The following is a 12,415-nucleotide window of genomic DNA, read 5'->3' as shown; positions in this document are numbered from 1 at the left end:
GAAATGAGAACAGCGAGAAACTTAACATCGGATTGATGGTCACGAAGTCAATGAAGTTAAGGAATTCTGCTACCTAGGCAGTAAAATAACCAATGACGGACGGAGCAAGGAGGACATCAAAAGCAGACTCGCTGTGGCAAAAAAGGCATTTCTGGCCAAGAGAAGTCTACTAATATCAAATACCGGTCTTAATTTGAGGAAGAAATTTCTGAGGATGTACGTCTAGAGAACAGCATTGTATGGTAGTGAAACATGGACTGTGGGAAAACCGAAACAGAAGAGAATCGAAGCATTTGAGATGTGGTGCTATAGACGAATGTTGAAAATTAGGTGGACTGATAAGGTAAGGAATGAGGAGGCTCTACGCAGAATCGGAGGTGAAAGGAATATGTGGAAAACACTGATAAGAAGAAGGGACAGGATGACAGGACATCTGCTAAGACATGAGGGAATGACTTCCATGGTACTAGAGGGAGCTGTAGAGGGCAAAACCTGTAGAGGAAGACAGAGACTGGAATACGTTAAGCAAATAATTGAGGACGTAGGTTGCAAGTGCTACTCTGAGATGAAGAGGTTAGCACAGGAAAGGAATTTGTGGAGGGCCGCATCAAACCAGTCAGTAGACTGATGACAAAAAAAAAAAAAAAAAAGTTATTAAACTCAGGCTCTTACACAAGTTGACCGATTGCAGCTGTGATTCATTGATATTGTAATAGAAGATACTACGTTTTCTCGTTATATGAAGTGCAAATGTTCATACCGGGTGATCAAAAAGTCAGTATAAGTTTGAAAACTTAATAAACCACGGAATAATGTGGATAGAGAGGTAAAAATTGACACAGATACTTGGAATGACATGGGGTTTTATTAGAACACATTATGTATATCTGGATTGTTTTTATTTTTGGTGTCATTCGACTAGGCTGTCAAATGCGATCCCTTTCGAACTCTGTCCGGTGATGATAACACAGCCTCAGACGAGTACGAAGCATCTTCGCGTCCTTCGCAGTGATCATTCAAATTATGACGTTGTTTACATCCTTTATATAACCTGGCAGTCATGGTAAAAATACTAAACATGAACTATAGGAATGAACTCTGGAAGCCATTGTACCTATCACAGAGAACTGTTTACATGTTACGAAGCCCGACATTGGCCGGACGGGGTGGCCGAGCGGTTCTAGGCGCTACAGTCCGGAACCGCGCGACCGCTACGGTCGCAGGTTCGAATCCTGCTGGGGCATCGATGTGTGTGATGTTCTTAGGTTAGTTAGGTTTAAGTAGTTCTAAGTTCTAGGGGACTGATGACCTCAGATGTTAAGTGTCATAGTGCTCAGAGCCATTTGAACCATTTCACTTAATGACTGAGAGCAGCGGCGTTTGCGTAGGGTTGTCAGTGTTATCAGACATGCAACACTGCGTGAAATAACGGCAGAAATACACATGGAACGTACGACGAACGTATCCGTTTAAAAAACTTCGGTGAAATCAGACATCAGACATCGACGAGAGTACCTTTGGTTACAGCACGACATCGCCAGCAGCGTCTCAACCGTGATCGTGACCCTGGACAACAGACGAACTGTGGCCCGGACAGACAACATCCGATTTCAGTTGGTGAAAACTGATGGTAGAGTTCGAGTGTGGCGCAATTCCCACGAAGCAATCGAAGCAAGTTGTCAACAACCCTTTGTGGTGGAGGGTCCTTAAAGGTGTGGGCTGTGTTTACATGGAATTGTCTTGCACTTGACTATTCCGAAACAACGACGAAATTTTTATGGATGACAATGCGCCATGTCACCGGATTGCAATTATTCGTGATTGGTTTGTAGAACGTTCTTGACAATTCGAATGAATGGTTTGGCCACCTAGATTGCCCGACATGTGTCTGAGCGAACATTTATGGAACATAATCGCGTGGACAGTTGGTGCACCAAATCCTACACTGGCAACGCTTTCGCAATTGACTATAGAGGCAGCACGGCTCAATATTTCTCAGGGGACTTCCAGCGACTTGTTGAGTCCTTGCCACCTCAATTTACCGCACTACAATGGGCAAAAGGTGGTCCGACGCTGTATTAGGTGAAATCACATGAGTTTTGTCAGCTTCAGCGTATTTCTGGTTTCACAAGCATCCTGTGCATAGCCGCGCAGGATCAGCCGAGCGGTCTAGGGCGCTGCAGTCATGAGCTGTGCGCCTGGTCCCAGCGGAGGTTCGAGTCCTCCCTCGGGCACGGGTGTGTGTGTTTGTCCTTAGGATAATTTAGGTTAAGTAGTGTGTAAGCTTAGGGACTGATGACCTTAGGAGTTAAGTCCCATAAGATTTCACACACACAAAAAAATGTTCAAATGTGTGTGAAATTTTATGCGACTTAATTGCTAAGGACATCAGTCCCTAAGCTTACACACTACCTAACCTAAATTATCCTAAGGACAAACACACACACCCGTGCCCGAGGGAGGACTCGAACCTACCCCGGGACCAGCCATCACACACACACACACACACACACACACACACACACACACACACACACACACACGCACGTATTCCTGAGCTTACCCTAACTGTTCATTATTTCACATACACCACCGCCGCTAGCGTGATTACAGAGTGGCGCGTGCCTACCTGGAGAGCTATCCGCTTGGCCTCTTCTCGGACGGCCTGGTCGGGGCTGGCGGCATTTTGGTCCAGCAGCTGGCGCACCCTGAGGTAGGCCCAGAGGCGCTCCGCGGACGGCGCGGCCGCCACCGACGCCTCGGCGACGCTGGCGTTGCCGGAGCTGCTGTCCACCCGGTACCAGGGACCCACCGCGCCGGGGCTCCGGCCGTCGTCGAACAGCCGCCCCGCCACCACCAGCTCGCCCCCACGGTACAGCGACTTGAAGCTCGCTGTCGTCACCGACTCCTCGTCAACCTGTGGAGCACAGTGTAACACAGCGCGTCAGACTGAAGCCGTCGGCACACGAAGCGAGCTACCTAACTCTGATGCGACCCTCTACGAGTTTCGTGACGTCAAATTCCTGCTAGTTCACGTCGAGGAGCTATTTCGTCACGTGGAGCACAAAATAAGTTCTGCGATATCTCGGGAACGTGCCACGTTAAGCTGAACCAATAGAAAGCAAAAACGCTTTCTACGTCACAATCAGGGAAAAAGATGCCACACTAATCGCCGTGTTCGATAGAATTCGATGGATTTTAGTTTGTATCTTACACCCTACGAATGTACAGTGGTTCTAAGTACCACAACTTAGATGTCTCGAGAACGAATCATTATTATATGGATATGGTGTCTGTTCTTTCGGACATGTCCGAGAGAACAGACACCATATCCATGTAAGCATATAGTTCTGGCGATACCAGCCATGACCTTCTTCTTCTGTGCCCCCGAACTCTGACGGGACTTGGAAGGATGTCTTCCACGAGTAATGAGTGTGTTGGGGTGGGACACCACGAATGTAGTGTGTGGACATACAAGGTGAGAATGTGAGTCTCGCGGGAGGCATGTGCGAGATAGTACCTGCAGTCGCACTATCATCTGTGCCCTCGGATGGATAGAGCGTCTTCCATGTAAGCAGGAGATCCCGGGTTCGAGTCCCGGTCGGGGCACACATTTTCACCTGTCCCCGTTGATCAATATAAACGCCCGTGCGCAGCTGACGGTATTAATATAATTCTAATTTCGAATCATTATTGGTACGATGTACTGTGATAAAATGACGGGAGACGTCATATTGGGGGTTAAAAAGTTTTCGTATTTAGTTATTTCGCATTATAGCTCACGTGTAAGCCGTTTCAAGGCAGCGACCCGTTGAAGATTCATGAAAACATGACGTTCTTGTTCGGATGTGTTATAATTAAATATCAATTAATAACATTTGGGTGATTAAAGCGTTTAGAAGACCGGAACATAAACTGCGAGGGCCTTACAGTCAAAGTGTCAGTGTAGCGTAGTTCGTAGACACGTCACGCTACGGAACTAACGGTGGTTTCACAGAGGGTTCGCATCCTGAGATGGATCAACTTTTCTTTCACCTTCTCGTTTTCTAAAAGCTTATGGAACTATCTCATGAAATTAATAGAAATAATTTCTGTAATATTTAATATTGTATAAATATAAGTGTGCTGTTTTCCAGAAGGGAGTTAGTTCGTTTCGGTGAATTTTTTATAACAGAATATCTTTCCTGAGTTGACACGTAGCCTTCATTTATGTCTTACAATACGTTCACAGATATTGACGCTTTTATTTATGTATACTACAGACAGAACCGGCCTATGGGCAAGAAAGGAAAGGCGCATTTCAAGAGAGCTAGGCATTGTACACGCATCCAATTTCGTGAATAAAATGTGTGGTTCGCGAGCCAAGTAAAGGTGAAAAGTGCCGCTGGAGAGCGCTGAGAGCCTAATATCCCGTTAACTAGCTAGTGACCTGTAACAACGACACTGATTTGCCTCGTCCCGTGTGCCGAGGGCTTTAGGCGTTGTCCTACGTGAGTGAACTGTTGCGGACGCGGGGCATCGTCTGACGCGCGATGTGGCGAAGTTGATGCGCGACGTTGTTTGCGCTTCGCCTTACTACTTGCAACGTCTAAAATTTTGACCAGTGCTGTGTTCAATTGTGCATAAAGAGAAATACAAATAATAATAAGCGTTTTACTTTCAACGTCTAAAATTTTGACCAGTGCTGTGTTGAATTCTGCATAAAGAGAAATACAAATAATAATAAGCGTTTAAATATCGTACCGGCAATGAAAGTTATCAAAATGATTGGTATTACAATCAGTATTAAGCAGCATACAACGCGGAATACATATAAAGGGTAGCTTTTTCGAAACTCTATAACTGTCTCCCATTGCAACACAGAACTTTGAAATTTTGGGTCAAGTGTTTCTACTACCTTCCTCTCGAATGGTTCAAAAGCGCCTCTCCCTGCGACATCATCCACGGATTTCACAACCCTTCAAACAGCAAAGTGACTGTTGAGAATGCAGGAGGCCGGCATGGGTTATCTTCATCAGAAAGATTCCCAACAGTTAGTAATAAAATGATATTTATTAAATATGAAGAAATACTCAACTTAAATGATGCATCTTCTTGTGAAAAATCCAGCACAATAAGAATTTTGAAGTTATTACAAGTCCTCTAAAATATTAAAGTCCCTTCACTGTGCCTCTGAGCGATGCCTACGTGGAGTCCAGAACTGGTGTACGATACCTACGGAGCTTAAGTCTCGGAGACGACGGACGAACACTGCAGCTTGTGGACTCGGCGGTAACTGGAGACCGTACATGATTCAGGGCAATGAAGAGAATTGTCCGCCTGAGCTCTGTGCTCCGGTATTGAACGAAGTATAGAGCAATCGTCATCCACACACGTGATGCCCATGGGTTGGCAGCAGCGACTCCTGCAGTGCACAGTGACGACACATGCAAAAAACAGGTCAGAGCTCAGAAGTTCATGTGACGTGTAAAGTGGGCTGATGACCTCACATTGGCACCAAATTTCTCCACGGTTCTACCCAACGCAATCGTGAACGTGTCAGCGATTTGAAGAGCGCCATACCGCTTCGTACTCACATTTCACCTTTTCTCTAGACGCCTCTGTGATGGAGGTCAGAACGCGACACTCTGCGTTGAAATGACATGGGAAGAAAATATTTTAGACACACCGCCGCTCGCATTTGACGTGGAAAGGTCTCAGAGGGTGGCATAAAGGGCGTCAACGAAACCACCGCTACACTTCTGGCGCTGCTGACCACATATTTAGCTCGTCGTGTGATGAGCAACAGGACGACTTCCTGATAACCTTAGCCACTGAGTCACCGCTGATACCCCCGTACGATTCAATCCATCTTCAAGGACATCGCAGGTTCGAATCCTGCCTCGGACGTGGATGTGTGTGACGTCCTTAGGTTAGTTAGGTTTAAGTAGTTCTAAGTTCTATGGGACTGATGACCTCAGAAGTTAAGTCCCATAGTGCTCAGAGCCATTTGAACCATTTTTTTGCACAGGGTGACACCACTAGGGAGTACACACACGAACTGCTGGAGTAGCTGTAGGTCAGCAACATCTGTTAATCATAAGAACGACTGGTTTTTCGTTCTACTCACTAGGGATCATTCAAAAACGTTCTACAAAATCGGAACGTGATCGGAACCAGCAAGCGGTGTGGAGTTTCCTTCCAATTGAGTTGCGCTGTGTAGTTTCCATTCTTCGTACAGTATTTTGCTGAAAATTTAATTTAAAGCTTACCGTCTTTTGCATAGTCGCGACGAAGCATTATATCTGTTTTTTAAATTATTTTGTGCTGTTCTTGTTGTATTTCGGAATACATCCTGAAGAAATGCAACCACTGCCGCAATCACTGATTTTAGATCACATTTGGTGTATAACAAAGTTACAGCTATCACGACGTGCACTGCACTTTCTATACTGGTTTTGTTAATATTATGCAAAATTCTAAATTTACATGTTATAGAAACAAAAGAACATTGTAACGCAATTTTTCCTCGAGGAAACCGATGGTTCTATCTCTCTCTAGCTTCACCTACAGTCGTTATTTCTCGAAAAGGCCTCATTATATATTCCTTTAAAGGAAATGCTGCAACCTTTGGAAAATGAAGTGACACCTGGTACCAGAACGTGACAATAATTCTTCTTTACGTATTTTTAATTTTCTCATTTCTGTTGCATGTTTTATTTGTCCTAAGAGCCCACGTTTCATCATAACAAAACTATAATTTGCATCATTGACAGCTTATAATCCAATCTAAAAGAAGTAGGTGAATTAAATAAGCAGAAGGTGTGCTCCTCACAAGGAAGCAAAGTAGCTCCTGATGGACGAAGTGAAAATCACCGTTTCCCATCAAAACTTCCAAGACACTTAGAATATTTCCATATGTCCCGAAAATCTTTGTCCGTCCATAATGAATGCACTATGCTGACTTTGCAGACGGCAGAAGAAAGCGCCTAGGAAGAATAACCGCTTCACGTTAGATAGGTAGAATTTTCGCCTGCTCTCGTGCCGCACCATGTTCACATGAGATTGCTCATGTAGAATAAGGTGTAAGGCCTGAGCTATGTGGAGCGCGGCAGCTCAACGCGTCTTGTTGCGATTCACAGACATGCAGATGACGCTGTATTCAGCGAAACTGAGGAAGAACTGTAAGTCTTGCTGAATGAATAGTCTAATGAGTATACACCAAGAGCTGAAAGCTAATCAAACAAAGACTAAAGCAAAGTGAAGCAGAAAGGAATTTTGGATAAACCTAAGATCAGAGTTGGATACCACGAAGTAGCAAAGTGAAGATCTTCTCCTAACTTAGAAGCAAAGTAATAACTGACAGACGAAGGAAGGAGGGCATAAAAAGCAGACTAGGACAGGCAGAGACAGCAGTGCTGCAAAAAGAAGTCTAACAGAACCAAACGTCGACCTAAATCAGAGGAAGAAATTCCTAACATTGTACAGTCATTCCTAAAAGTATCCGAACCGTCTCAATTGCGTTTCGCCTGATTTGTATGCGGCCCACATAACGTAGCTGTCTTGCAAATCCTCTAATCGCTTTGCAGTACAGTCGTTTGACTGTACAAAATGGATACCACAAGAATTCACTAGAAAACACTGTTCTTTAAGGTTGAAACGTCTCCTTAGAAAAATTATTGAATTACTGTGTTGGTAAACCCCTTACGTTATTTGATTTTCAAACATCTGAGCAAAACTAAACGTACTCAGACATTTCTCTCTTTACTTATTCTGGTCATCACTAAACTGACACACAATATTTTTAGCGCAACGCAATCTGACTTTTAATAATCCCTACAAAAGAATGGCCCTGACTAACAATAACCTATACCTTTCATGAATCACTTACCTCAGAAAAATCTTCATTACTCGAACTACTGCAATACAGCGAGTGCCAATACTGCCAGCTAAATAAAAGATTCTAACTACTGAAGTCACAAACTACTGATAGTCATAGTTAGCAAATGAAAGATTTTGATAAAGAACAAACAATGTATTTACCTTAATAGTGTTCAAAAGTCATAATATATATATCAGTTCATGACATCCAGCTTACAAATTTACTGTCTCTGATGGACACACGTCCACATCATCCGCTCTCAAAACTCCGCCATCTCCCTCCCCACATCCACCACTGCTGGCGGCTCACCTCCAACTGCGCAACGCTACGCGCTGTTAACAGCCAACTGCCCAACACTACAATAGCGACTATTTCAACAATGCCCACCACCCACAGACTGCACACAGCACAGCCAGTGATTTTTATACAGAGCGCTAGGTGACGTTACTAACATAAAAACCTAAACAGCCTACTTACAAGGTAACGAGTCTAAATGGAAATCAGTACCATGATACTGCAAATACTAGGAAAAACGCGTCGTTGGAGATGAGCCGTTAATGATTTTAAATTCAGTATTATTATAGCAAGTGAATATCTGAATCACTACCATACTCAATAGAATTTGAGCTAACTAACACAGTAACTTATGCCATTCCAGCAATCTATAGGCATAGTTCCATATATTTATGGACAAGAGATTTTGAGACGGTATATGAACTCATAAAGTTCTTTGACAATTCGAAGTATTTTTGCTCTTTAAAAGATGACGAACTTTTTTGATGTGGATTTGGATTGGAACCAAACCATTGTAACTAAGCAAAACCTTCGTTCCTGACCGAGACTCGAGCACAGCAATATTTATCACTGGTGACTAGGCATAAAGGGTAGTGAAAAATCGGTTTTCACGAGTATCAGTTAGCAAATCTGAACTTGAAAATTTTTGGGCTCTGCCTGGATTCCTGTCAAGGCCCGTATCTCCCTTTTAACTAGCCACAAAAAACATTTAATATAATTTAAAATAATAAAGATCGCGCGGGTTTAAAATGAATTGCCTCGATGTAAGGTTCTGTGGGGGGACTTGAACCACCACGTAAGCAGTTTGTTAACTAAGCAAAATCAGATGTTCCATAACGAACTATTTCACCAGCAATGAAATGTGTAAATTTGAAATGAGTATACAATTTTTTTTGTCTGACCAGGAATCGAACCCGCCGTTATTTTCTAGCCATGAATTGTCTGCTCACAAGTTCAGGTAAAATAGGAGCCCTGTGACCTTAAATGGCCATTGGCTCATTAAATAAAGTTTCGCCTCTGCTAAGGCCCATCCTAAACTGACTCTGCCCCCGTTAATAGCGAAGGGATATGATTTTTATAATGCGGATTCTGAACTGCGGTGCAACCTGACATCCTGCACTTGGCAGTGCTAGAGGTGAAGGAGATATGCTCGTGTGTGTTTAAAGTACATGCTGAAAATGGGAATCGCACCCATACCTCTCAACTAAGGAACTAGCCTCCAATGAGGAGACCACTGAAGATCACATCCGCTACAGTTGTGATTGTGGCGTAACGTACGATGCGCATAGCTTTCAAACTAGACACGGTGAAAAAATACAGTTCTCTATTAACAGGTTAATTATTGGCAGGCTTCTGACACGGATTTTATGCTAGTCTCATGTCAGCGGAAGTAAAGACGCTTCTAGCCATCATAGACTCTATTCGAAACCATTTTGAAATTTTCACTATTTCAAGAATTATCGTAGATCGAGAAATACTATTGCAGAATATGCAGTTACCAAATACTTCCATCATCACTGCTGTAAACGTTATTAAAGTTTTCATTGTGTTGCTGCTACTCGCTTGCTTGAAGGAAGCAATAAATGCTTCTAGTCATTTTTAGAAGCAGGTGCCCAAAAACAGATAAGTATTTAGTTCGCAGCAATCAGTGCGGCGTTGTGTGGCAACTGGACCGTAGCAGGTAGTTATTTAGTTCTTTCCATTTCTATGGGATACTTTTTTGCGTTAACATCGGACATGTTTAGTTATTCGTAGATTACTTTAAAACCACAATAACTGACGAAGACGTTACTTCATAACAGAAACTGCGTTCCATTACTTCATGTATTTGCGCTTAGCAACGACGCTCGTAAAATGCTAACAATGGCGGTATAGGCCCGTTTGAAAGTCAGAGGAGATTAATATTTTCTGTTAAATATTACTGTCACTCTCTCCAGAAGAGTTAGTCGGCGTCACCTGTTTCAAGTACTACAAGGAGAAAAATGTCACAGAAGATCAGCTGCTTTCCGATACAATAAACTCATTGGTTCAAATGGCTCTGAGCACTATGGGACTTAACTTCAGAAGTCATCAGTCCCCAAGAACTTAGAACTACTTAAACCTAACTAACCTAAGGACATCACACACATCCATGCCCGAGGCAGGATTCGAACCTGCGTCTTAGCGGTCGCGCGGTTCCAGACTGTAGCGCCTAGAACCGCCCAGCCACTCTGGCCGGCCAATAAACTCATTCTACGTGGTCCATGTTCATATTTTCGCTGAATTACTCTAACTATAGCATGCACTTTAGAAATTTATAAAAATATTTCAACATTGCAAAACTCGCATCCGACTCAGAGGCCTTCCACTTAGTCGCCAACCAGAAATTCGAACACTATGGAACACCACTTTCAGTAAACTGATGCAACGAAGATTGTTTACTCTGCTCTTTCTCACCATAGAATACATAGTTGACTTACTGGGCTCCCTAACTGTGCAGCAACAGTAATTTCGAGTGCAAGTCGTACTGACGCCAGTTGTGTGACCTTACTGCCAACTTCATTTTTCGTTTCACTTGATTTTTAATGACTGAAATAAAAGTCACATGACCTCCCAGCATGATAGGTTTCGCTTCATTGCTCCTTCCATTGCCAGTAATGGCTTCACAAGCCGCCATTCAGTGCTGTTAATAAAATTTCCTTTACCGTTGACGTAGGTGAAGGAATTAGGTTTCGGCTTAAAACATCTTACTCAGCAGCGTTCACAAATTTACCGAATAAAGAAAGTCTATTGTCCATGTAGGAAACAGACTGAAACAAAATCTGCCTAGTCCGGACCAGGTTGATCTTTTCTTCTGATAGCACTGCTTTATACTTTGCCTAAGAGGTATCACACGTTGTGTTCCTGTAGTTGTGGAAACATTTAGTTGAAACAGAGTTTATGGTGTTGTTAAACTGCTAAATTACAAACAATACAAATCGATTAACAAGCAAAGACTGAGATCATCTTCAAACAACAATTCGAAAACCATATGGATCGGCGATATTGACTTCCGGTGTAATATGTGAGGTAACACAATTGACTAAAATACGATAACTGGAGAAACATGAGCTGGAGAAATATGAGTCTATGAAAAAGGTGTCATTATTATTACTATATATTATGTTTACAGCCAAAATGCTTTTAAACTAAACACTAAATAATACAAGGAACTACATTATTACTTATTTTTTCAGAGCGATATAATCGAGAATGAATTTGACTTCTGAGGCGAAGGTAGTGCTCTCTTCCTTGTATCGCAATTGGAGAAGATAATGCTTCTTTCTGTTCGTCTGAGACTGAATAACCTTCCAAGGAGACTGTTCTCTTGTCCACACTACGAACTGTGTAATACACTGGTTTCAAGCGCACAGAGACACTGACTGTTGGAATGGCCACCCAAAGATGATAACCGCAGTCCCATAGATCACGTATGGGCACAGATAGAGAAAATTATCAAGCGTAGAAAAGCATAGAAAAGCAGCGTCGACAACCAAGCAAGTGTGAAGCAGCCCAAGACGGAAGAGTTCTAACAGGGTAACAGCTTCATCCAGAAATAGGTTGCCTCTATTCCCTTGCGGTTAAATGCAATTTTGGCGGAGGTCAGAAACTAGACACAATACTAAAGTTTTTGTATACGAGAAAAAAATTTGCTTACGACGAACGAATGTTTTATTTTCCCTCGAGGAAGAGGAAAATTTGTTTGTCTTTTCGTTTACAGAAAGAAATCAATAAAATGAAAAAAGGAGGAGCAGATTAGGTATAGAAATTAGGTTATCTACTTCACACTTTAAAATCTTCCAATAGACAATTGATTTTAAATTATTTTACGACCGTTAATGAAAACGACTGAGACAAACATGAAACCAATTGTTTTCGTCACATGGGGCATGACTTCAATGCCGATGAAGGCATCAAACAAAAAGTATTTTGTTTTTTACGCCGAGAAAAAGTATCATATTAATTTTTGTTCCCTTTATTTACACGCAGGCAGGACGTCAATATCGACGAAAGCGCATTCTCTTTTAATGTCAAGCAGATATCACAATACATAAAGAGTAAAAGTAGTGCAATACAGGCGGTGTGGGTGTAAAATCGAAATCCTCAGTCATATACTTATGAACAATTTAAAATGGTGAATGCTAAGTAATTCTCGTGTCCTAAACTAATAACTCTTACCACGAATTAAGACACTTGGAATGTCAGAATTCGAGCCCCTACCTGCAGATCAGAAACAGATTA

At 42.5% G+C, this 12,415-nt stretch overlaps 1 protein-coding gene across 1 annotated transcript in view; it reads right to left on the bottom strand.

Moving 5' to 3' along the window:
- The window catches only part of LOC124805205 (inter-alpha-trypsin inhibitor heavy chain H4-like), a 200,348-nt gene that overhangs the window by 23,609 nt on the left and 164,324 nt on the right, over positions 1-12,415 (bottom strand). The window contains exon 10 of the mRNA XM_047265705.1: positions 2,630-2,917. Coding sequence (XP_047121661.1) covers positions 2,630-2,917 — 288 coding nt within the window. The remainder of the gene's footprint in view (positions 1-2,629; positions 2,918-12,415) is intronic.

Source organism: Schistocerca piceifrons, chromosome 1, assembly GCF_021461385.2.
Source record: "Schistocerca piceifrons isolate TAMUIC-IGC-003096 chromosome 1, iqSchPice1.1, whole genome shotgun sequence".
NCBI classification, from domain to species: Eukaryota; Metazoa; Arthropoda; class Insecta; order Orthoptera; family Acrididae; genus Schistocerca; species Schistocerca piceifrons.
Note: the sequence above shows the minus strand (reverse complement) of the source record. Positions and strands in the feature narration are given on the sequence as shown.